At 39.5% G+C, this 26,780-nt stretch overlaps 1 protein-coding gene across 2 annotated transcripts in view; it reads right to left on the minus strand.

Annotated features, from left to right (window-relative positions):
• Positions 1 to 24,662, minus strand: part of ASXL1 (ASXL transcriptional regulator 1) — a 69,860-nt gene extending 45,198 nt beyond the window's left edge. For both annotated transcript variants that reach the window (XM_054573895.1, XM_054573894.1), the window contains exons 1-3: positions 24,122 to 24,662; positions 18,796 to 18,878; positions 16,361 to 16,469 (exon numbers count right to left, since the gene is read on the minus strand). In XM_054573895.1, coding sequence (XP_054429870.1) covers positions 16,361 to 16,469; positions 18,796 to 18,878; positions 24,122 to 24,178 — 249 coding nt within the window. In that variant the 5' untranslated portion in view covers positions 24,179 to 24,662. The remainder of the gene's footprint in view (positions 1 to 16,360; positions 16,470 to 18,795; positions 18,879 to 24,121) is intronic.
• Positions 24,663 to 26,780: the final 2,118 nt, after the last annotated feature.

The raw sequence follows: 26,780 nt of genomic DNA on the forward strand, positions 1-26,780 counted from the left end.
TGTGTGAGAGAGAGAGAGAGAGAGAGAGAGAGAGAGAGAATGAGAATGAATGAGAGACCTGTCTGGAAAAAGCCCAAACACTATTAATAAAACAAAAGTTTGCATGACACTGATGTATCCTGGCATGCAAGGAGAGTGGACTGGACTGTGCATGTGTGAACAATGATGACTTCATTGTACTAGTCAGTGGGGGCAGTAGACATCAGTGAGGGAGCATGAGTACTGTGTGGCCATCGCATTCAAAATGAGCAAATAGAGCAATGAATCTGCATCAAATTTTGTGTTCCATGGAAACTATTCAGATGATTCAGCAGCTATTGGCAACTGGTGATTGGCAGCTACATCAGACAATGCGCCCACTCATGAATTATGTCTCATGCAGAGGTTTTTTGTGTGTGTGTGAAACCTAAAAACACCCAGGTGACTCAGCCCCCTACAGCCCAGATTTCTGACTTTTCTCAAACCTAAAATCACCTTTGAAAGGGAAGAGATTTCAGAACATTGATGAGATTCAGGAAAATAGGAATGGGCTGCTGATGGCAAGTGGGAGAATTGTGTGAGGTCCCAAGGTGCCTACTTTGAAGGGGACTGAGGTGTCATGGTCCTATGTACAATGTTCCTTGCACCTTGTCTCTTCTTCAATAAATGTCTCTATTTTTCATAGCACATGCTAAGTACTTTCTATATAGATCTCGTATATACTTAGCTAGTTTGCTAAGGCTTATTGTGGTAAACAAAATCGATATTTCTCTCGCCCATTAATAAAAAATATTTAAAAAAATTTTTTTAAAGGATGAATAATCAATCCAAATGCCCATCATCTGAGGAGGAATGGATAAGCAAAATGTGGTAGATCCATGCAATGGGATATGCTTTAAGCCTTTTTAATTATTAATTTGGGCTACTTAGGTATTAAAGAAATGAGCAAATTTGTCAATGATATGAGTTTCAAAATTTCCCCCAGATTGTAATTGTATTTTGATTGTTTATGTTTTACCTCATTGTCCTTTTTAAAAATTTTATGTAGTTGAATTAAGTATCAATGTTTTCTCAAAAAAAAAACCCAACAACAACAAAAAGCTAGATGGCCAACTTAACCCAACCATATCAGTAATTATATTAAATGTACATTGTCCGATCATCCCAATTAAAAGGCAGAGATTAGACTAAATTAACAAAAATCAATACCCAACCAGAAATATTTTTTAAAAAACCTTCAATAAAAAGATTAACAACAAAAAGTAGAAAAAGTATTCCATGCAAAAACTGATTGCAAAACAGCTGGATCAGCTATATCAATATCAAAGTTAGTATGGGGGGGGGGAGTGATATTGCCATGAGAAAAAAGAGAGATCTTCATGAAGAATGAAAAACTTGCGTGTAAGATGGTATACCCAACTTGGGAAAACAGCTGGGCTGTTAAAAAATTAAACAAAAATTATGACACAACTCAGCAATTCCACTCCTAAGTATCTCCCCAAGAGAATGAAAATGTAAGTCCACACATAGTCTTGTATGAAAGTATTGATAGCATTACTCTTAAGAGTCAACAGGAAAAAACAGCCCTGGCTGGGTAATTCAGTTGGTTACAGACTTGTCCTGATATTTCAAGGTTGTGGGTTTGACCCCGGGTCAGAGCACATAAAAGAAGTAACCAATGAATTCATAAATAAGTGGAACAACAAAGTCGACGTTTCTCTCCCCCATTAATAAAAAATATTTTTTTAAAAAACTTTTTTTAAAGAATGAATAATCAATCCAAATGCCCATCATCTGAGGAGGAATGGATAAGCAAAATGTGGTAGATCCATGCAATGGGATATGCTTTAACAATAAAAAGGAATGAACGTTACAAGTTGGCTAAATCTCAAATACCTCACACTAAGTAAAGGAAGCCAGACTCAAAGGGCTATATTAATGTATGATTCCATTAATAGGACATTCTGAAAAAAGCAGAACTGCAAGAATAGAAAATAAATCCATGACTCCTAGGAGCTGGGGTGGAGAATAGTTGACTACAAAAAGGCATATGAGGTGATGGAACTATTCTATATCTTAATTATAGTGGTAATTACACATCTGTATATATTTGTCAAAACTTAAAGGATTGTAATATTAAAATGTAAATGTAAAACTGAATTTTTAGGGGAGGAAGAAGCAAGTTAGCACCAACATTCATTGTAGTGATCGCATTCAAGCCATGTATAGCATATCTTTAAATAGCACTGTTAAACAGCCAAATAGTATCAAAACAAATGTGAAGTGAAAAAACCCAGCCCTGGCTGGTGTGGCTCAGCGGACTGAGCACCAGCTCAAAGGGTCGCAGGCCCAGGTCCCCAGATGGGGGCACGTGAGAGGCAACCACACATTGATGTTTCCCTTTCTTTCTCCCTCCCTTCCTCTTTCTCTAAAAATAAATAAAATCTTTAAAAAAAAAAAATCATACACATTAAAAAGCAAACCTCATAGCACTGCCCTGGCCAGGTGGCTCAATTTAGCTGGAGTATCTTCCTGCACATCAAAAGGTTGCAGGTTCAATTCCCAGTCAGGGCACATACCTAGATGGCAGGTTCAATCCCTCATAGGGGCGTGTATGGGAGGCACCCAATCAATGTCTTCCTTCCTCTCTCAAATCATAAACATATCTTTGGGTAAAAATTTAAAAAAAAAACAACTACTCATAGAACGTCTACCAGCACATCAAAATGGGTACTGTGTGTAAATAAATGCCATAGTTTAAATACAGGAATAAAACCACAGGAAATACTATTTTACACCCACAATACTCAGGCCATGGAGCAACAGGTATTCCCTGCAAGAAGTATAAATTCATATGTTCACTTTGAAAAACAGCTGTACTACCTAATGATGATGACCAAGTGCAAAACTTACCAGTCAGTCCCATTCCCAGCTACTACCCTAGGGAAGCTACTGCACACATATACCAGAAGACATGCACAAGAGTACACTAAATGCAGCCTTGTTACAGTGAGAACTAGAAACAACCCAAATGCACACAGAGTAGAGTGGACAAATAAATCAAGGTATATTCATACCATAGAACAGCATATAGCAGAAATATGCTGTATTTCAATTAAATGCACTAACACAGACCAAGCTCAGAAAAAGTAAGCAAAAGCAGTAAGTCAAAGAAAAATACACATAGTATGATTCCTTCACAAAAGGTATTTGTATAAGACATGTTCAGCAATACATACATGTAGGTAAACCTAGAAATAAAGCAAGGGAATGAGTAATATGAAAATTAGAATAGTAGTTACCTTCAGCAGGGAGAGAAAGGGATATGCTCAGAGGCTCCAAAAAGTGTAAAGAATACTCTGTTCTGGAACTGGCTGGAGTGTGCAGTTCATTTTTTAGCTATTATTCGTTAAAGTAACACAAACTTGGTATATACTCTCTTATATAAGTTATATATTTCACAATTTTAAAAAGTAAAAACAATATATTCTCAAAATAAAACACACCAAGCCCAGGAGGTTTTACAGGTATGCTCCACTAAAAAGCACAAATAATCTCTGCCTTAAAGAGACTACTGGAGAATCAAATGAAGGAAAACAGCACGCCTCGTTTTGATACCAAAACAGGATAAGGTTTGAAATAAAAATATCACAGATATGTCACTTATGAATACAAATGTAAAAATTCTACATAAAGTATTCATATTCTAAATCCAGCAATGTGTATTCAAAAGGAAAACCATGTCAAAGTGACATTTATCCTAGGAATATAAGGATGCTTGAGCCCTGGCAAAAAAAATCTATTAATATAATCTGCATTACCAAATTAAAAGAAACTGTGATTCATCACAATACCAAATTAAAAGAAATAAACTGTGATTCATTTACTCACAAATATTTGAGTGCTTACTTTTTTTCTAGGAGCTGGAGAGACAACAGTAATTAAAATCAAAAACCCCTACCCTAGTGGAGCTTCTGTCATAGTCAAAAGAGACAACAACAATAAACAAAATATATATATAACAGTATATTAATCAGTTCTAAATCCTGAAAAGAAAAATGTAAGGCAGGAAACAAGAGATTAGGAGCGCTATGGGGCACGGAGGGGTCAGAGTGCAATTTGAGCAGAGACTTCAAGCAAAGCATGATGGTATTACCGTATTCTGCCACATATAATGCACACCTGTGTATAATACACATCCATGTTTTTGTCCCATATATAATACCTATATCATAACTACCCCATGAATAATGCTCATCCTTATTTCTCCCTCAAAAATGTGGCCAAACAAGTGTGTATTATACATGGCAAAATACAGTAATTGGGGGAAAATCATTTCAAGACAGCAGAAACAGCAAGGGCAAAAGCCCTGACAGGAACAATTGAGGAATGTTTAAGGATCATGAAGGAGGCCACTGTGTTTACCGAGCAAAGTGAACCAGGGGAAATAGTAAGAAGAAAAGGCGTGGAAAGCAGATCCCGTAAGGGTGTGCAAGCGGCTCAGGATTTTGGCCCCTACCCTGAGTGAAAGAGTCGGGGGACGGGACACTGGAGGATTTTGAGCACAGAAATGAATGACATGATCTGATTGATGTTTTAAAAAAAGACAACCTTCCTGGCTCCAGTACTGAGAATGGCAAGAATGAAAGCAAGGGAACCCAGTTAGGAAACTACAATAATCTAGGAGAAAGATAATGGTAGTTTAAACCAGGATTGTGGGGGGCGGGGGGGGGGGGGGGTGGAACCAGGATATATTTGGAAAATTAAGCCAACAGGATTTACTGATGATTACATGTGCGATGAGAGCAAAAGAAAGGAGTCAAAGAGAGCTCCAAGGTTTCTAACCTAATTAACTTAAAAAGTGGGGTTCCCACTAATTAATATAGGGAAGAGAAGGTTGAAACCAGTTTGAGGCAGGAAAATCATGAGATTGTTTTGTATATGTAAATTTGAAGACACCATTAGTACTCAAAGAAAGATAATGCATAAACAACTGAATACATAAAAGTCTGATGTTCAGGGAGGAATATCCAAGGTAAAAATATAACTTGGAAGTTGTCAGTGACATAGAAAGGAAGAAGCAAAGGAAGAAAAGGAGGCAAATTTGCAAAACAAAGGAAGATGAAATCTGGGTGTTGCAAAGGGAGAAACTAAAAAGAACCAAGCATTCATCTCCTAAATTCCAGACAAGCTGCGAACTTAAACTAGGCATCATGGCAGACAGGGATGAGGTAGGATGAGTTATGAAACTGAGAACCTGGGGACTGTTACAAGTCTGCATTAGGAAACAGACACCTTCACTTATAGCATCACACATCTAAGTGACAACCACTATCTACTGCTGCAGGAGACAAATGAAGCCACAAAACCACCATGCACTGAATCGCCTACCAGTAACCCTGGCTGGGTAGTTCAATTGGTTAGAGCATCATGCCAACACTCCAAGGTTGAGGGTTCAATCTCCGGTCAGGGCTCATACAGGAAGCAACCAATGAAGTCATAAATAAGTGGAACAACAAATCAAAGTTCTCTCTTTCTCTCTCAAATCAATAAAAAAATATTTTCTTTTTAAATCCCACTACTATTTAAGAGCCTGACTCTCAGGAACAGGTCCTCAATCAAGGATCATTAGACATTTGAGTAAAGCATACAGAGTATAAAAATATCCACACTCAATTCAAGTATATAATCATGGAAAAGAACCTAAAAGCTCTCAGAGGCAGTAAAAAAAAAAAAATATATATATATATATATATATAAAAAAAATATATGGGGGGCACATATAGAACATCAGGAATCAATATGACACTAGATTTCAAAATCTACACTGGACATTATTTTTTTTTCTTTTGAGAAAATAAAGCTTACACTTTGGAGGTTTTCAAATACGCCATTCCTTGGAAAAGAGATCCTGGTAAACAAATACAGATTTCAATTATAATACTAAAAATTACTATCCTGAACCAATTAAACTGTTTGGCATAGAGAACTGCTACCAACAGGAGACTGATTACAACAATCTCCTTCTATGTATTTTTCCATTGCATTTATCCAGCAAACATTTACTGAGCACCTACTATGACAGATGCTGAGAATAGAGCCAAGAACAAAATAATACAGATTCTCTGCCTCTAAGGCTTAGTTGCAGACACATCAAACGATTATGCAAATTATTACATAATTATAAACTTGTAAGTGATAAGAAGTAAAGTTCAAAGCACAACAAGAAAATCCAATTTAGAGATAAGGCTCCTCTGAGGAACTGACTTAAGTTGAGACCAGGCAAAAGCAGAGGGAAGAGAGTTCCAAATGGAGACCCTAAAACTGGAAAGGGCTCCAGGGATTCAAACTGAAAGAGCAGTGTGGCTGAGCAAGGTTTGGATTTTTTGGGTATATGCCACAGGAAACCATGTCTGACAGATATCAAACAAATGTGTTATGATCAAATTATGTTTATTAAAAAAAAAAAAAAAACCCTCCTGCCCTGGCCCAGGGGGCTCAGCTGGCTGGAGCACCATACCATAGCTGAAAAAGGCTGTGGATTCAATTCTCAGTCAGGACACATGCTTGGGTTACAGGTTCAGTCCCCAGAAGGAGTGTGTGCAAGAGGTAACCGATCAATGCTTTTTCTCCCCCCCCCCCATGGTACTCTGCCTCTCTCCCTCCCTTCCTCTCTCTCTAAAAATCAATAAACATGTCCTTCAGTGAGGATGAATAACAACAAAAATATAAAATTAAAAAATCCCTCTTGCTGCTGTGTGGATTACAAAGGAGCAAAATAGATTCTAAGGGAGCAAAAGTGAAAGCAAGTAGACCAAGCAGGAGCTATTTCATATCCAGCACATGAGGATAATTTAGACTAAGGTAGTCACAAAGGAAATGGAAACCAAAAAAAGAAGTTCTAAAAGGACTTTTGTCAGAAACTAATTTACCAAAGAAAAACTGACATGAAGAGTCAAAGAAAAGTCTGAAACAGAAGGATTAGCTGAAACGTAAAGGCACACATTTCAAAGTCAATCTAATACAACTGAACTGAAAAAGACAGCAACTTCCAGGACAGAGAAAAATAAACATCTTTTTTCACTCCATATTCCTCTTTCAACCCATGAAGAACAAAGAATTTATTCTTTCAGAACATTGAGTATGCTTCTCAAATGCTGGAGAACCAACTCTTTTAGTCGAAACTTAAAACCTCCAAACCTGTCCTCCATGTGTTAAATTCAAATCACTCAAATAACCAAAAATATAACTTTGTACCATTTACTTAAATTCTCTCAGGCTGTTTCCCCATTAGTACAGAGAAGGAAACATATTTATGTTTCAAAAAGACTAATCTGAAGAGCATGACGCCTGGCTGGAATATAGTTAGAACTCAAACATCGCTTTCCATCTTTTCTTCCAGATTTAACTATGCTAGATTAAAAAGCAACTTTCTTAGACTAAACAAGTTCCTCAAATAAGTCTCCCAAAAAGTTTGATCTGAAGGACTGAAAAAAGATCAAATGCAGTTTTCATATTGGCTGACCTAAAGAAAAGTATTTTTTCAAATACAGTCCCAAGGAAGCCTGCAGCATATAGTCTCCTCCTTTTCCTAGAACCCTGCTCCTTTAAAAAAATCAGACCTTAAAGATACTTATAACCTTTTTGTTTTAAAAACCCCTCTAACAACTCTGAAGTTATCATCCTGCCCACACACAGCCGTCCCCACCAAGCTACCACAAAATCATCCCAGTGGTAATGCTTTCCAAGCCTGTTACCTGACCTTTACCAAATCGTTCTCACAGGTCTTTGAACTTCAGGACAAAAGGCAGCTCATCTCTTAGACATAAAACCAGAGCCTGATCAGGGCTCTGAAAACAATCAAGTTCTCTCTTCTCCCTGAGCTGGCTTGGAATTCTGTCAGATAATGGAATACCCCTTTTATCAAAGGCAGTTCTAGACTTCCCTTGAGAATCACTCAAATAAGGGAACTTTTTATTAACTGAGGAGTCAAAGCCTTCATCAAAACTCAACTGCTGCTACCACTATCCAGAGCAAATGGCACTGCTCTAGGAACCAGACCTTCTGTGCAAGGAAGCAGTCAGCCTCTAGTAAATACAAAGTGCATTACAAAAGAACAGGAAAGAAAAATACCCAGGGCTGCGCCTTACTTTTCACACCAAACAGTCTAGATGTTAGAATGTGAGTACAGTACGTACCTTCACTGAATTTTTACTCTAGCAGGTTTTCAACAGAACTCCAGGTCCAGGAAAGATGCCTTGGGTGCTTGGGGCATAGAGTGGGGACGGTAGAACCCAGAGATGGAGAAGCGGGGCCATCATGCTTGTTTCAAGCAGAATAGTTTCACATTCATCTATTTATATTTTGCAGCTTCACTTTATGAAATTAAAGGGTTTCACACTTGATGTATGACCAATTTCAACTCCTTAATGTTAGAGGAAAAAACGTGTAAATGGAGATATTTGGTAAGATACGAGGAGCTATGCTAGAACCTTGACTCCGGGAGGCCAGTGCTCTTACTACCACCATATGTCACTCATTCTAGCATAGAAAAGAACACCTATGATCAGAAATGCCCCAATATAATTAATGCAGAGTGTAGAAATTCAAACCAACTGGCCATAATAACTAAAGGGTTCACATCCAAGGATATAAAAAGCTACTTTTGCTGAACAAGAATTTTCATTAGAGAGGAAAACACATTTTGAGAAATATCAAGCAACTCTCAAGATGCCTCAAAAAGGAGAAGTGAGCAAAGGTCATAAACCTAAAGAAAAACTCTTCATTCTAAACTGGCATAATGAAGAGAAATCCGATTCAAGAAGTGGGGGCCTGGGTTTTAATCCCACCTCAGCCACATGTATCTGTCACACAGATGTATGGTCACAGATAAATTATTCGATCTGTTACAAGCTCAATTTTTGATCTGCAAAATGAAGATGATTTGAGAGCCCCTGTCACACTAAAATTCTAGGATTCTAAGCATTTTTAAAAAATCATTTGCTAAGGCTACCACAGACTGTAAAAGACATCTAAAAATGTCACTACCATTTTAAGTGAAACTACAAATTCATTTTTCTAACAAGCAATATAAAAGCTCAAAACTCTAAAAGGAATAGCAACACGATATCTAAAACATACTTAAAATTTTAAGTTGTTTCTAATGGTTCAGTTTCTGCCTTCAGCAATTAAGAGGAATCAGCTTATGGCCACAACCTGGGAAAGATTTATATTAAATGTCAGATTTTTCCAGATTTATGTGGAACTGTTCACAAAGGGCAAGGGTAGAAAAGGTTCTTCAAAGAGGACTTGCTGAACAGAAGAAAAAAATAACCCAAAATATCCATATTCTATAATGAAACTGATATAAAAGGTGAATTACAAGAACTACCTGGCTAAAGATTCTGATGATGCCGTCTTCTACTTTTCATTCAGCCAATATGTATTAAGTACCTACTATGTGCCAGACAGGAAATACAGTGAAAACAAAATCCCTGTACTTACATTCTAATGGGGGAGGCTAAGGATAATCAAGTAACCAAGCAAGGTAAATCCTGATACTGATATGAAACAAATTTTAAAACCTTATAATGTTGTGGAATTAGGTTGGTAGTATCTGAGAAGATACTTTTGGACAAAGAACCAAATGACAAGAAGTTACCACAGAGCTTTCCAGGTAGAGGGGCTAGCAAGTAGGGCTGAGGCAGGGGGTGGGGGATGGAGCAAGAATGGGAAATTCGAGACACAGAGTAAATAAAGGCCAGGTTGGCTGAAGTGTAATAACCAAAGAGAAAATGATAGGAGAGCAGAGAGACAGGCCAAGGGCCAGTCAGGATACTGAAATGATATGAATTGCATTCTTAAAAGACTGCTCACTATATTTGTTGTAACATATCAAAAATTAAAATGGATTCTGCTACAGCCTTTCAAATGATAAACTCCGTAATTTTATTGTATCTAAGTCTAAGATTATTCCATTTGCTCTCAGTATTTAATGATAATATAAATAGTTTTGAAATTGCTGTAAATGTGGAGTTGTATGCAAATTTCTTTTAGGTTTTTTAAAAAGATTTTATTTATTTATATTTAGAATGATAGGAAAGGAAGGAAAAAGACAGGAAGAGAAACATCAATGTGCAAGAGATAAACTGATCAGGTGCCTCTCTCACGCCCCCAACTGGGGACCTGGCCTGCAACCCAGGCATGTGCCCTGACTGGGAATCAAACCAGAGACCTTTTGGTTCACAGGTGCTCAATCCACTGAGCCACACCAGCCAGGGCTGTTCATGAATATTTTAATTGTAGTTCTATAATAACAGTGTGAGACTGCAAAAATTATTTCCCTCTCTTCCTCCAACTGCTTTTCCCTTTCTTGTATTTGTAAACTGTGGATTTTAATGGATGAATATTTCAAGCACAGTTTCCTATTTTACTAAAAAGATGTTTTTTTATATTTTAAAAAATATTCTACATTATATATTGAGAAGATTCAACTGAGCTTATCAATTGAATTAAAAGACCCTGAAGGCTGAGCCATATATTGCTACATGATGTGTAATAAAGTGCAAATAGCCATAAATGGCTTTAGTTACATTTTGATTTGAGCATCATCCCACAATAAAACTGAACAATGTTTAGATGACTACAGTATGCCTGATGGTAAGTGCTAAAATGACTCCTCACCAACCCAGGTTAAACTCACCAGTGACACAACCACCAAGTCAAAAAAGCATAGTAGTTCAACATGAAGGTCCTAAAAATGTAGAATACTACAAAGAACTCACAGTGGTTTACAGGATGGTAAATTCCAACTGTAAAAAAAATGATATAAATCCTAACTCTAACCAGGCAATGATGGACACTGACAGCTGACTTCAGGAACAGCTTAAGAAAAACAACTTAAATTAAGAATTCAAAGCATGGATAAATTGCATCTATCCCATGCATCCGTGAGGACTAGCTCTGTGGACTCATGCAAACTTCTACAACAAACTTGTACATACAGCAGACTCTCAGCTGGGGCTGGGTAAAAAAGGTGAAGGGATTAAGCACAAACAAACAAACAAAGAAACAAAAAAAACCCTGTGGGGGAAATTAGAAGAGGGTAAAGGAGGGATAAGTGGTGATGGAAGGAGAGTTGACTTGGGATGACAAACACACAATATAATATGCAAATGATGTATTACAGAACTGTACATGTGAAACCTATATAATTTTATTAACCAATATCACCCCAATAAATCCAATACAAACTTAAAATAAATAAATAAAAAAATAAAGTGTCAAATGTACCACATTACCCAGGACAACTTTTATCACAGAAGGAACCTTATTGTATGCCCCAAAAGACTGCAGCTTATCAGAAAACCTTTATTAATCACAGACAAGGCTACACAATGTATCCGGACAGAAAAAACTCCTATTTTCAACTAGCAAAACCACATAGATAAATGTAATTCTGACCTTGATGGCTCACTAGAAGAGATTTCCAAACAGGTGGGGGAGGGGGAACTACCAAGCCATTCTGTACATGCTCTTTTCCTTAACACACGAGAGAAAGTTTAGGGGGAAAAAAGCCACAGGATTTCAGAGGTGTCACTACCACCTTTAAAAAGAAAAATGAGAAATATGAGTTAAATAATCTGTGTCTTCTTGTCCCTCATTACAGGCAAGAATCTGACCCTTAAACAGACCACTACAGAAAACATTCCATCACTTCCATCCTTCACTGCTGAGTGGCTTTGGGCTACAACTTGGAATAGTAAACTTGACCTAGCAGTACAAACATAAAGGAGTCTGAAAATAACCAAGACCTCTACACTTTCATTAGTCCTGTAAAAATTTCTTTACGTCTATATGATAACTGACTTGGACTGTTCCTGTTCAAAAAATATCAATGCCATGAAAAACAAAAAAAAAAAGCAAGGTAACTGTCTTACATTAAAGGAGATTTAAAGAGACATGAAAACTAAATGTAATACATGACCCTTGACAATGCTGGAGGTAACAAGCTATAAAAAATATTTTTAGAACTAGAAAAAATTTGAATACAGGCTATACATTATATACTACTGTATCAATGTTAAGTTTCTTTTTTTCTTTTTATTGAATTTGAGGTGATACTGGTTAACAAAATTATACAGGTGTCAGGTGCACAATTCCACAGCACATCATCTATACACTGTATTTTATTTTCACCACCCCAAGTCTCCATCCATTCAATTTTAAGTTTTTTGAAGGTGATACTGATATTGTGGTCATGTAGGATAACATCCTTGCTCGTAAGACATACTTTCTAAAATACTTAGGGATGAAGTACCAGTACTAGTTAACACTTCCAAACAGTTCTAATTAAAAGAAAACAAAAAACAAAAAACACCCTATGTAGAGAGGAATAAAGCAAATGTGGCAATTTATAACAATCAGTAAGAAAGCTGGATAGGTGGGGTATTCAGTGTAGAACTCCCATTTTACAACAGATTTGAAATTTTTTCAAAATAATAAAATGGAAGGATAAAAAAAAATTTTTAAAGTACTTAAAACCACCTTGAACTTGAGCGCTTATTGGGCAGACCTGGGTTCTCAGATGACCAGCACGGTAACCAGCTGGTTCAGATTTTTGGTACCTTTTTTATTCACTCCCAAATAATAATAAACTAAATGCCTGCACAACTTCTGGGAAACAGTGTGGTGATAATGAGGTATTTAACAAGAGACTAGTAATTAACATATTCATAACCTGGAATCTAGAATCCTACAACAGTTTTTAATAATAATGAAGCATATCTACATGTGCCACCTTGGCAAATATATTAACAGAATAAAGGAAACAGCAAAACTATAAAAAAAGTATGATCCTTTTTTCCCTACATATTAATATAAATTACTACTTAAGTTGCAGGTAGCATAATTTATGGGTTACTTTCATTTTTTCTGTTGCATTTTGCTTTCTGTTGCACTTGTGTATGTTGCTTTTATAACAAATCAAAATTAATAGACGCACACAGAAAATTATTCAAACAAAAATTCTACCAAAGCTGTAGCAGTAAACACCTTTCATTTTAGCTGAGATATGAGCTGGATGCCAAAGGCAGACCTAGGAATAGCTTCATCAAAACTATGAGCAATATTTATCATCAAATGTCAAAACAAAATGATAGTAAAGTATAAGAATATAGCCATTATGTACAAACTCATTCATTAAATATGCATTTACCAGCTACTTTTCACAGTATCGTAGTGGATACTGAAATGAGTAAGAACTAGGCTCTGCCAGTCAAGGAGTTTAGTCCCACTAGGGTGACCAGACACGTAAACCATTAACCAGAAAAAGAGCACAAAGAATATTAGAGGGGCGATGTACCATTCCAATAAGCATGGTGCTACGAAGACTAAGTAAGCAACAAAGCCAAAAGCAGATGAGAGATCATGCTGCGTACACCTTCAATCAACTCATCTCAGGGTGCTGCAGGCTAATAGAACACCCCCAAGCTTACTGCAGATTTTTACAATGATGTTTATTCAGATACATTAAAATTTAAATGAAAAATTTCATTCAAGTATTTATCAAGCATGGACTATTCCAAGAATTCTGCCCAGAGGCAAATTACATAGACAGTTAAAATTCAGTTCCCACCCTTCAAGGTGTTCATAGAAAAAGGCATTTCTTCTCCCTCTTAAAATAGAAATATGCCATTAACAAGCAAATTTGTGATGTATATAATATAATCATATATAATTACATCACATAGAAAACTGCCATTAATAAGCAATTAAGGATGAGGAACTTTTATAAAAGAAATACCATAAAAATCACCATTTATTAAGAACTGGGGTCTGCCTGAGCAAGACGGCTGCTGCCACATGGGGGATGAGTCAGCACCGAGTTACCGCTGGCTACTCTCTGTTCTCTCCCCAAAGCCTCCTTCCCTAGTCTCTCCTCAGGTGTCTCTAGCCCACTCTGCCCCCACCCACGCCAGAGACCAGGGGTGAATGGACAACGTGTGGCAGAGTATGTCACTGGGAAGAGGATAAAAGGCAATGTTTTCTCCATTAGCTATCCAGGTATATTTCTTTTATCAACCCATTTACGCATCAGATATGTCTCTGATGGTGAACATTATCACCGTGGAGAAACATAACGAGGTCACCACAGTTACTGTAATGATCGGCAAAGGAAACCATGTGAATGGGGTAGATTTTGAGAAGTTCAAAGAGCTGAATCTAAAAAAGAATATTCCAGAAGCAAATAGTGTGAATTTAATCAGTTTAGACAACTGTCCTGAAAATTAATGAAGAGTCTTCAATTCCCACAGGCAACTACGTCCTGAGAACCAGGCATGTCTTCTCTGTGGAAACTGATCAACAGCACAAAGAAATCACCACTTGTCCCTGCTCAAAATCCTTTGTCTCTTTCCATGTACTCAGTCTGTTTCCTCCCTGCCAGTCACTATTCAGGGCCTCTGTGGTGTTTCGGATTTCTGAGTGTTCATATAAACTGATTAAAAAAAATTAAAAAATAAAAAAAGAACTGATCCTGGAAAACAAACCAACCAACCTGATTCTGTGTCAGGAGTGTTTATACCACCATAAAGAGGGGTTAAAATTGTCCCAGGTTAAAAAGCTAGGTTTTGAATTCAAGGCTGTCTCTCCCAAGGTTCAGTTCCTAACATTATACTGGGTTGGCCAGAAAGTCCCCATGGTTTTTTCTGTAAAACTGAAGACACATTTTTCATTTTCACCAATAACTTGATTGATTTGGATATTTTGAGTATGTGGGCTACCTCCCACTATTGGTTCTAGTGGGTAGGGGCCAGGGGTGCTGCTAAACATCTTCCAATGCATAAGACAGCCCTAAGAATTATTTGGCCAAAATGTCAACAGTACTAAGAAACTTCACAAACCACTTTTGACACGTTTGATCAGTCACACCACCTTCCCCATACACTGCACAAGTCTTTTTTTGCATTTTGGTTGCATTTTTACCTTTCTTAAAGTAATATAGCATAATATACCGAAAATGTTGCATATTTTCTTCCATCTTCAATATTAAAATGGTGGCACAAAAATTCACCAATTTTGCTAAGTTTTTTTTTTTAATGTTTACTGACATGACAGCTGTCACAATACAATCTAACAAAACTGTTTCAAATGAAGTTAAAGACAACTAAACACTACCCGAGCCATCATATGTAAAAAACTAAACAAACTTTTTTGGCTAACCCAACATTATGCTGCCTTTTAACAAAAAAAAAAAAGGATTCCAAAATATTACAAATAGAAATATAGAAAACAGTACAGACATGTGCAGGACACAGCCAATGTGTACATAAAGATCAAGTTTTATGACTGCAGGTTATATAGCTGATATCTGCTCAAGTTTTAAACTTTGAATTAAAGGAAACAAGTCTTTCAAGAAAACAAACCTAAAAGGAAAAAGTTTGTATACAGACTGCTGTAATTTATAATTACATTACGGATTAGTGTAAGGGTCAGCATCGAATTTTCAGTTTCCTCACTGTCAATAGGTAGTCTTATGTCTACATCAAGAGTCAGGAAACTACATATAGCCCCATGCCAAATGCCTGTTGCTTATTTTTGTAAACAAAGTTTTATTGGAACACCACCAGGCCCATTCATCTGTGCACCCCGTCTATGGTTCTGTTGCTAGTTTTGGGAAATACAAAGTTTTACTGGACCACATCCAGGCCCATTCAAGAGGTGCATTGTCTATGGCTGCTTTCCTGCTACAATCACTAAGTGGAATAGTTGCGATAAAGATAGTATGGTCCACAAAACCTAACATTTATTATCTGGCCCTCTACAGAAAAAGTGTGCCAACTCCTGGTTTAAATGATAGCTACATATATCACAAATGGTAGAAAAATAATTAGCCTGTTCACTTCAGCTTTATTAAAGCTTTATTATGAACTCTACATGATTTAAGTTCTCTTCCTTTGTAATTAGTGTCACTTAGTAAATGCTAATGAGTTTTTGAAAATCTGCAAGTATGTTCACACTTCAGTTATTTTCCATAGAGTAGGCCTTACTTTAGCTGCCCGGTAATTTATCCTTCACAATATTATTATAAACAAAATCCTAATTAAGGCACATTTGCAATTACCCCACACATACTTACCCCTCTACTGCATACAATATACAAAGACATAGAAAATGAAAAGCTGAATGTGGACACAACAGCTGATATGACTAAGTATTTCCTAATACCCTATTCACAGTAGAACATCTCATTCAATTGCCATTTAGGACCAACAGCATCAGCCATCACCTGCTTGCTTATTAGAAATGCAAATTCATGGGCCTCATTCCAGGCCTACCCAGTCATTCTTATGTACACTAAAAGAGAGTTTATATTACTTACCTTGAGTGTGAAAAGGCTGATTCGGCCAGGCAGTTTATAAAACAGCCCCTCTCCTCCTCTTGAATTGGAATGTAGCATGGCATTGAGACACGCAAGAGGGGATGTCCCACTGTAAAAACATACAAAGATGAGTAGGTCACACAAATCCCTGTGTCTACTTACTCAAAGATCTAAGACCCCTCTGACTCATTCTTAAATCAATAAGAAGCGCAGCAAGAAATACAGGAAAAAAAAAAAGATCCCATGATAACAATTCCACTTTGAAAGTAGCAAAAGAGTGCCCTGGACAAGGTGACTCAGCAGGGCATTATCCTGCAAACAGAAGGGTCGTTAATTCAATTCCTGATCAGGGCACATGCCTAGGCTGTGGGTTCAGTTCCTGGTCCAGGCGCATGCAAAGGGCAACCAATTGATGTTTTTCTCCCTCTTTCTCCCTCCCTTCCCGTCTTAAAAAAAAAAAAAAAAAAAAAAAAAAAAGGTAAGAAAAGAGTAACACATGAAATTTACATAAATCACACCCAGAGAACCCAGGAGTTTTGATAAAAACACATTACCCAATATTTAAACAGTTTTTTTAATTAAAATTTAATATAAATTAAAAACAATACCAAGAGGGTCCTAGCCTCTCATGCTCAGGAACTGCCACATGACATTATAAACACAAAGACCACAGAATCAGTGATGCCGTCCCAAGAAAACAAGCATACCTCCCCCTCGTCCCCCAGTTAAATATTTTTCTAATAAGCACACAAAGGAACAGTATTTCATTTGCTTTTTCTCTGGTAGGATGAAGGAAGGATGGGTTTTATTCTACGCTTACCCAGAAACAAACATTTACATTTGAATATGTAAAAAAAAAGTCAAATGGATTTGGTACCCAATAGTGCTCAAACATTAAAATAAGAAAAGTTATTTCACTGTCCTGCTACAACAGTAGGCTGCCATGCAATGACAATTCATTGACTAGGAGGCTACTTACTGGATCTTAAAATAGAAAAGCTGTCAAAAATACAGACAACTGACCATTATTAATGTTAACTGAGCTTGGCACTAGCATGTGCTTAGTGGTTAGGTACACCTGTGTACCTTCTCTTTCCTCTTCCCAGCATGTTAAAAAAATATAATATATAAATATATTAAGTAGAGCCTCTTAGCGTTTTTCAGAACTAGAGGCCCTAATTTATGCAGAGTGTTAAAAATAATTTCCAAATCTAAAAAAGCCATTAAAAAATCTATTACTTATTCTGCTTTGGAACATACTGGATACTAAAAAAAATTTTACCAAAAAACCAATCTCTAAAAGAAACCTTGAGAAAATCTGGAGTATCAAGTGGGCGTGCTAAAATCTCTGTTACAAAGGGGAACAGCGTGCTGGCAGAATCCTTCTGTGAACAGTGTGACTCCTACACACTATACCTCTGATTACAAATTACAGAGCTGCTCACTCATCACAGCCTCATGCCTGCTTCAGAATTCCTGTAAGAGCAAGCAGCAGAAACAAGTTAAGGTTCTTAATCCCATTTGTCCCAAAGGGACTAATTTACCTTCTATAGGCATAGTGGTCCAACAGCAGTGCAGATGGCAGCATGATGGGAAACAGCCCATAAAAACAAAAATAAAGCACAATTATAACACTACACAATACATAGATACTATTTAAATGAATGTCACCTAGACAATCTTGATCTTCCCTCCCCACAAAATGTCAACTCAAGAGTGTGAACTGACAGCTGGAAAGTGAGTATCTTTTCACTCTAAGAAGATAAAGCTTAACCAGCAAAAACATATGCTGTTTATTCTGAGTCTCAAGAAGTGACTGTGTCAAACTTCCCTCTTTCATTTAAAAGAAAACCAGTTACTGGTTTCCATGCCTGCAATTCCTTTTGTATTCTAACTTGTTGCTTCCCTAGAAAAACTACCTCATAGGGTAACAAAATCAAGGTCACCCCCAAAATTCACTATATCATGAATGGCTAGAATCAACAGGAGGGGAAAAAAAGCCTGTGAATTTTATGGTGATAAGATCACCCGTCTTTGATCCTAAAACAAAGGACTTCAGAGATACAGTATAAAGAGAAGGGTACTTGTAGACTCCATACAGCCTATCAGAGTCCATCCCTTCTCTATTACTGAAACTTACAAAACAGACAAGAGAAAAAGTGCAGACTCCTTACACAAAAAAACAAGCTCCATATCAAGATATGAGGGAGAGCAAGAATGGGGAAAGCCACCGGACCTCGGATGAAAAGAAATGGATGTTCACACTCCCACCCTACACTCGGGAGGACACACAACCTGAGATATTCCACACCAACACCACACACTCGAGTGAGTATACGTGTACATGTATGCACATGCAGACTTACCACTACATTGCTAGAGAAAGACACGTGTACTATGAAACCTTCATGTTAAGCAACAAAAGGAATACAAACCTCATTTCCTTAAGTCCTTCTGCTTCTATGACCTGCAGAATCTGTTTTGGTGTCATTGGAGCATCTGAGTAGTTTTCCAGTACCTGGAGAAATATAAATGTTCTGAATTCAGTATACTATTTCCATTTATATCCACCAATCTATATCATGGGCTACAGTTCTGCTATATCACTGATGACAATTTAGATATTTCCACAGTTAAAATTACTTCAGAAACCAAACTATACATAGTTGCTGAAAACGACTGCAATTAGCTTAAATATTCTAATTCTCAATAATAAAATCACACATCATCGTGGCACACGTGTTATGACATGTAGGGTTTTAGCAATGTTGGTTACTGCTTAACTTGATAATGTTAATTATGACTAAACCAAAGAATACATAGTACTACACAAGAATTTATAAGATAGAAATGCATTCAGATTTTCTTTCCCAACAAAGTTTGATTAGTACCCACATTTTTAAATGTAGATTTTTGCCACTGAGTTGCAAAATTCAGGTGTTAACTGCCACAGCACAGTTTGCTATTTGGCAACATGATGCTATGATCCTACATGACTGGTGCGAGCAGAACAATGAGAAATAGAACATCTCATTTATGTTAAAATCATCTATACGTCATGGCAGTTTCTCAGGAAGCAACTGCAGCTCTCTGACTTTAAGGGGTTCAGTTGTTTTAGAAATGTCCTTGAGGAGAAAAAGACAGGCTGTCTACATCTTTGCACCGTCTCTACCTGTGCAGGTGCTAAGGTTACTCCAAACCATACTAACATCTTTGTAGTCATTCAACAACGGTAACTAAGCACTGCTCTGTCACAAATACTGAAATAACGTCAAGTAGGACGTCTCACAGGACAGCTGCTGAAGGTTCCCACTACGGAGAACATGCACCCTCAGCATGAAAAAAAGTCAACTTTTGGAGAAGTAGATGGTCAGATAAAACCCCCATTCTTAGCTTCTCTTTTTTTCAATTTATAGTCTCCTTGAAGAACACTATTATTTCTCACAATTTCAACTACTTCCTAAACTCCAATAACTCCCAGAATACTCTAGCCTGGATTTCTCCCCAAATTTTAGACTCAAATACTCAGTTCTGTACTAAGCATCCCCCCTTGATCATCTACTCTAATTCGTCTGCCCTCTTCTTCCAATATCCCCTACCTAATTCAGAAACCTAGGAGTCATCCTTCATTCTCACCTGTCCTCCAGTTCCCACAGCCAATTTCCTATCAGACCCAACACAACAGCCTCTTTGCTAATATCCCTGGTAGCAAGACCTGCTTTCCTCAAATCCAGTCTTACTCTGCTGCCATTCTTCATTCAATAAATACATGAATACTTTGTGCCAGAAACAATTCTAGGAATTCATCAGTAAACAAGACCAAATCCCTGCTCCAGCAAAAATAACCTGCTATAGCCGGAGGTCAACTCAACAAAACATGCCCTCATCACTTTCCTGCTTTAAAATCCCTCAACAGCAACTTAGCCTCCAGCTAAGGAACACAAGAGGACAGAGAACTTAAGTCAAATTCTGGCCCTCTAAACTTGGGCAAGTAACCTACCCAATCTCAGCTTAGGTTCCCTCATTTATAAAGGAAGGATATTGATGTCTTCTTCTCAAGAATTTTACAGATTAGAGAGAGTAAGTGCTTACAGTACCTGGCACAAAGTACGTGGTCACTGGCCCAACACATAAGACCCTCATGCTATGGTCTCTGACTGTCTCTCTACCTAATGGCCAAATGTACTATACAAACTTTATGTTCCCGTAACTACGTGTAGTTCTACCCGATTCCCACACTCACCACCCTGTAAATTCATTTTCTCCCTCTCACATCTCTGTGATGGGCCTAACTCCTACTCACCCTCTAAGATTCAGTTTAGAAAGCACGTTCCTCCAGGAAGCCTTCTCTAATTTCTGCCAGGAAGAGGTAAACTGTCTTTTCAGTGCCCCCATAGTTCCACAACACAAATAATTTATCTTCCAAAGCATAGCATTTGAGAGTGAAAGGAGGAACTGTTCATAATTATGCCTGGACAATAAGCAGGAACTAGGATGTCTGTTTACATTTATACATCTATGGTAGCATTTATCAAACTTGTAGTAAAATTCTATTCATGTGTCTAGATCTTCCCCAAATCCAGAAGACTGTAAGCTTCTCAGGAACAAATCTTACCCACTTTGTACTCTAAGAACTTAACTAAATACCAAGTTACACACTATTGACCTAAACCCACAACAAACCCTAGGACAAACTACAAATGTTCACTGTCACAGATATATTTCTTTGATGCTAATTAAATGTGAGCTGAGCTAATGAATTTTTGTAGGATCACTTTTTTTAAAGCAGCATGAATCTAAAAAATTAATTACCAATTATTTAAACAATAATTAGGAAAAGCCTGAGAATCTAAGACAGAGGAAACAAAATCTCTAAAGGGAAGCTGCATTAAAAAGGTACAAAGTATTCACTTTTCTCAAAAATGTATATGCCTCCAGCTTTTAGTATAAGAACAATTCAGCAGTGTTCTATTCCTAGCCTGTCTTTCTAGAGCACACTTTAAAGAAAAGGGGGGGGGGGGGATCTCTCTTCTCCTACTTCAAAGGAAAAAAAATGTTTGATGTAAGAATGGTCAGTCATGAATCAAAGTGAAAGATAAAGCCCTGCAATGAAGTTTCTCAAAGCCAGGGGGAATCCATTTAAGGGCATTCAATCTAAAGGGAAATCCCCTTGGCTATTTTTTTCTAAACAAATTGTTCCTAAGAAGCAGGAGGATTTACACCCGTCCAACCCCCTAAAGTCTACCTCTTATGACTAGGACAATACTAAAAAAATGTTTGCAAGAAGAACATCTACTTCTCAACAACATAATTAACATTTGCAAAAAACAATCTCCTGGGGCATATTGCTCCACCAAAATTCTCTAGAAATCTTTTCTTTCCTACCAAAATACTTTAAAGGGTTCCCAGTATCACTGGCCATTTGAACAAGGTCAGAAGTATTATAAAACGCCCCCAAGCAGTGTATCTGATTGCTGTGGCAGGCACTTCAAATTCACCTGTCCACAGAGTAGCTTAATCTACTGCCCTCTCCTTTGGGCTTACTCTAGTTAAACTTCTCTCTGTCCTGTGTAAGCTCTCACAAACCCTCCAGTTTGTTACAGGATTTTTTTTTTTTAAATGGGCAGAGAACTCTGCAAGTTCTCCCTCACCCACCAACAAAAATTTTAAAACAAAAAACAATAAAAAGATATGCAAAATCATGCCCTATGTTCCCACACATTGTCTCACATTTTTAGGTGCACCACGAAGTAAGTTCTATTCATGTTACTATATTTTAATGAAGAGCCACAGGAAAAAAGAGAAAGAACTTATTCATATAATCAGGCATAAATCTGAACTAACGATAAAACAGAAATAGCAACCTGAACTGAGGTTCAGATCACAGTAAATTGAAGAACCTGAAGAGGCTTAATAGAACAGTGGACCTCAAATTCCTCAAGTCTTTCAACCAGTAAGAGCCAAACCAACAGAGTTTTGAGACAAATAGACTTTAGAATTCTGTAAGAACATAAATAACAGGACTTAAAGGTACTTTCAGCTACCTTTAACAAGTAAAACTCTGGCAAGCAAATTTCCTTTTGATGCCCCGAGCCTTAAACACCTGCATAACAGGAACTCAGGAAAGAATTTCAATGAACACCCAAGACTCAACCTAGGGAAGAGAGCATATCTTTTTGGGTCTCTTCTACTCTCCCTTTGGCCTAAATTTGTTTTCAGATGAAGGAAAACTGGAGGAATCCTGAAAGCCAGCAAAACTTTCAGTTCTGATTGAACCAGAAAAATAAATTAAGAACTTCAAATTTCATATGCCAAAACAAATTAACGGAAGCAAAAAACCTCAGCATATAAACAGTTGTTATTTGTTTCTTGGGCAACAAATGCCCAGGAACACCAGTGAAAATTATCCTGTAAACCAGCTTTAATTCTTGCCAATAACTGAGTTCTACAAAGTTGAAGAAAAAGGTGTACACAACACATTTGAAACAACCCTCAACACACTCTTACACAACACCTTTAAGACAAGAACCTCAGTTCTGAATAAAATACGGGATCAGAAGGTTAAGCTTCATCCATCATTGAAAGTGAACTATAGCACTTACATATAAACTTCAGGATGTCAAGAAACAAGTAATGTCCACCGGCATTATAACCCTGCTTTGTGACAGTTCTGAAAAAGTGACATCTTTGGGAGAAGTAGAACTCGTTACTATTATCAGCAAGATTTTGTAAGAACATGTCCCGAAGTGTTTGTTTTGTGGATGCAAATTCAAAAGAAAGACATCTCACTAACAAGGCCTCTTGACAGACTTTGAAAACAGAAAATTCACAACCCCCCTCACCAGGCAGCTTCAAATACTCAAATTACTCTCTCCCCTGCTAAGTCCTCAGCGAGCAGTGTCTTCAGAGACACTTGGTCTTTGTCCAACACTTCATGTATACATGCACCAAGACACTAAGGAATAGACAACACACACAGATACATTCTTTGCAAAGTGCAGTGAGCCCTCTGCCTAGCTCCACTCTAGCTGACGAGTAAAACGCTCTAGTCAGCGTTTCTCAGAGTGTGGTCCGTGGGCCACCTGCATCAGAAATCAACCTGGGCAGCTGGTTAAAATGAAGATACTCAGGCAGTACTCCAGAATCTCAGACTCAAGTCTTAAGTAGGCCTTAAGACGAGCATTCCTAACAACCTGCCCAGGTTGTCCCCACAGAACACTAAAGTTGGATGCTCAGGGTTCAAGAGGGAGTAAACACTTGCTTCCCTCCACACACCTGGTTTAGATTGTGAAAGCTCAAAATGCCACTCGCGTCCTTGGAACTGGGGGTGCTTCCCCACCCCTGGAGTCAAACGCACTACCCTGTAGCCCACCAGGAAGCAAAGGAGGAGCTTCCGACCCTTCCCGGAAACCTAACTCCCCCGGACTACATAAACCAAGCTTTCCCAGACCCCCAGACGCTGCCAAATAGTGGGGGAGGGGAGGTTGGGGCCGTGCCGTCCGGAGGGGGAGGAGCCAGCCTGCCAGCTCGCCCCTCCGCAGGAATTTAGAGGTGGGGGAATCGTGCAGAAAAAGGCGCCACATCCAACCCGGCGGGGGACCTCTCCCCACCCAACGCTATGGGGGGTTGTCGAGTTCTTGAGGAGGGCGGCCCCGCCCCTCTTGCGGTGGGCAGGGCTTCGCCCCTCCCCCTCCCGGTGGGGGTGCGCGGCGAGCCCACCCCCACGCCCTCAACCGAGCCCCCTTGGGCGGCCCGCCTCACCAAGCGCGCGGCCTCGGCCCACGTGCGCTCCTTCTTCCTCTTCTGTTTGTCCTTCATCCTCCTCCTCCTCCTCCCAGGCGGTGGCGGCGGCGGCGGCTCCACGCGGGACCTCCCGGCAGGGCGGGCTGGGGGGGCGACGGTGCGGGGTGGCGGCGGCAGCGGCGGCGGCGGGGGGCGCGTGGCGGCGGCGGCGGCGCGCGAGAACTCGGGTGCGGCCGGGGATAGGGGGCGGGCGCGCAGGGACCGGCTGGAGCGAGACCCGGCGCGAAGGCGGTGATGGGGGAGGGGTGGCGGCGGCGGCTCCACGCGCCCGCGCTGCGTCAGTCGCCCACGGCGGCGGCGGCAGCGGTAGCAGCAGCAGCAGCAGCCCCACGATCGCTAAGGAATGCGGCGGCTCTGCATAACCACGGGGTCAGAGGTCACGGCTCCGGCCTCCGTTTTCCCGCTCTGCTGAGGGGCCAAGACAGGACTGGCGGCGGAGCGGGAAGGCGAGACGCGGCTTTCCTTTCGGCGCCCGGGTGTGTGAATGTCTGCTGTGGGTGTGTGTGAGTGTGTGTGAAGAGTGAGGGGGGGGAGTGCGGGGGGTTTTTTTTTTTTTTGAACAAAAACAAACCGAAAGGGCTACTGGGAATCGTAGTCCCGGCTGCCTTTCTGGCCTCCCCCGCTCCGGAAGAATATGGCTGCATGAAAGGCCTGGACCACACTTCCCGGGGTGCCCCGCGGTTCGCCTTTCCGCCCTCCCCCACCCTTCTCTCGGCCTCTCAGAACTCGGTAAGGAAGAGAGACTGGCAGGCGTTCGGGGAAGGCTGGGCGGAGTCTCGCGATGTGCGGGAATTGGATGGGGGCCTGAGGCATTCTGGGAGGCGATGCTGGGAAGAGGCGGTGGCTGGGCACCCCCCCACCCCAGCCACGTTTAACCCCTTAGGTGCTTTTCGCCACCAAGCCGCTGGGCGGGTTAGGGTAGGGATCGAGAGTTGATAGCTCTACTCCGAGCACCCACTTTATCCCTCTACCCGCCAAAGTAGTTCTCACTGACATTTCGATGGCAAGAGGCAGGGCTCTTTCCCTTTTGATGCTCCCCTAAATGACTCACTGCTGCATAATAATGAGACAAAAAACATTCATATCAGTAAAACGGTTATTCCACAATTGATAGACCTAGACATTTCCCCATTTCTTCCTGTGTCTTCATATCGCTATATGTTTACAGAGACTGTTCTTGCAGAAGCTGCACTTAACAGCCTAGAGCGTTGGTGAATTTGGCGATATGGTGACAGGTAGTGTAAAGAACTTGGATTTGGGTGCCATAATGCACAGAATGCACCTGAGGCCTTTTTCGAACGGTACCTTGGAGAGAAAACGGCCCTGAGGTCAAACAGACCTAGACCGAATCCTGACTAAGCAAGTCCCTGGCTATCGACCTAAAATTTGGGTCTTAACCTCTTTGAGCCTCAATTTTCTAGCCTATATTAGTCTAGTACCTCATAGCATTTTTTTGCATTAAAATAAAAACAACTGGCAGATTGAAAGAGTGTGTGATGGGGTACCTTTCTATTAGATCCATGTAATTTGGCTGCTAGCTTAGAACAAGTATTTGATCAGCTGGGAGACGATGGGCAATGGTACTTCACCTCTGAGCCTTGTTGCAAAGCATGGAACAAAATGAAGTAGCCGACACATTTGTTTCCTGTTCCTATTTGTTGAATCAATGTCCAGAAACATGCTTTGAATCAGTTCTTACCTGGATTAATGGTCAGCTCTTAAGTAACGGAAGCAGTCAATGGCCACCTTTAAAAGGTTTCCCTGGGCGAGGAAACATACACTCTACTCCCTAGTGTTAGCACAGGGGAGAGCCAGTGCTGAGAGGGGATATTGCCCGGCCCAGCACCGCGGAGTTCAGTGCTCCTGGTTCTAACATTTGTCACACAGGCTTCCATAAAGCCCAGCAAAGTGAATAGACTGTAGAATGTGAAGTAAGGCATATTTACAAATCTTCCCACCCCATCTAACTTTACCCCAACATGGAGGAAAGGAAGAACAACCAATCTCCCACCCCAACCATCAAAAAATGGTTGGCCTAATTTTTTACGAAGAGTTTTTTGTTTCATTTTTGTTTTTAATTTACAGCTGACACAGTAACCCAATTTGACAAGTCATTCCACTTGTTTCAAACATTTTCTTCTTGAGTAGCTTCATCCCCTGCCCCCGCCCCCAGACTTCCAAGAAGTAGCAAGATTCACTCTAAAATGTACATGTTTACTACAGGAACTATGGTAGAATAATGTCCTCCCTCACCCCACCCAAAACTGTGCCATAGTCCCTGGAGCCTGTTAATTTGTTAAATTCCACAGCAAAAGGGACTGTGCAGATGGAATTATGGACCTTAAAATACAGTGATGATCCTGGATTATCTGGGGGAGCCCAAAGTAACCATATGGACCCTTAAAAGCAGAGGAGGAAGGCAGAGAATCAGATTCCAAGTTTAAGGTGAACTTACCCCACTGTTCCTGACTCTGAAGGGGACTATGAGCCTGGCAATGTAGGCAGCCTCAGAAGCTGACAATAAGCTCTGCCAACAAGTAATAGGACCTCAGTCCTACAACCTCTTAGAACCGAATTTTGACAACCGGAATGAATAGGAAGTAGGTTATCCCACACT

Source organism: Pteronotus mesoamericanus, unplaced genomic scaffold, assembly GCF_021234165.1.
Source record: "Pteronotus mesoamericanus isolate MK-2021 breed Mesoamerican mustached bat unplaced genomic scaffold, CSHL_Meso_final contig_25, whole genome shotgun sequence".
Lineage (NCBI taxonomy): Eukaryota > Metazoa > Chordata > Mammalia > Chiroptera > Mormoopidae > Pteronotus > Pteronotus mesoamericanus.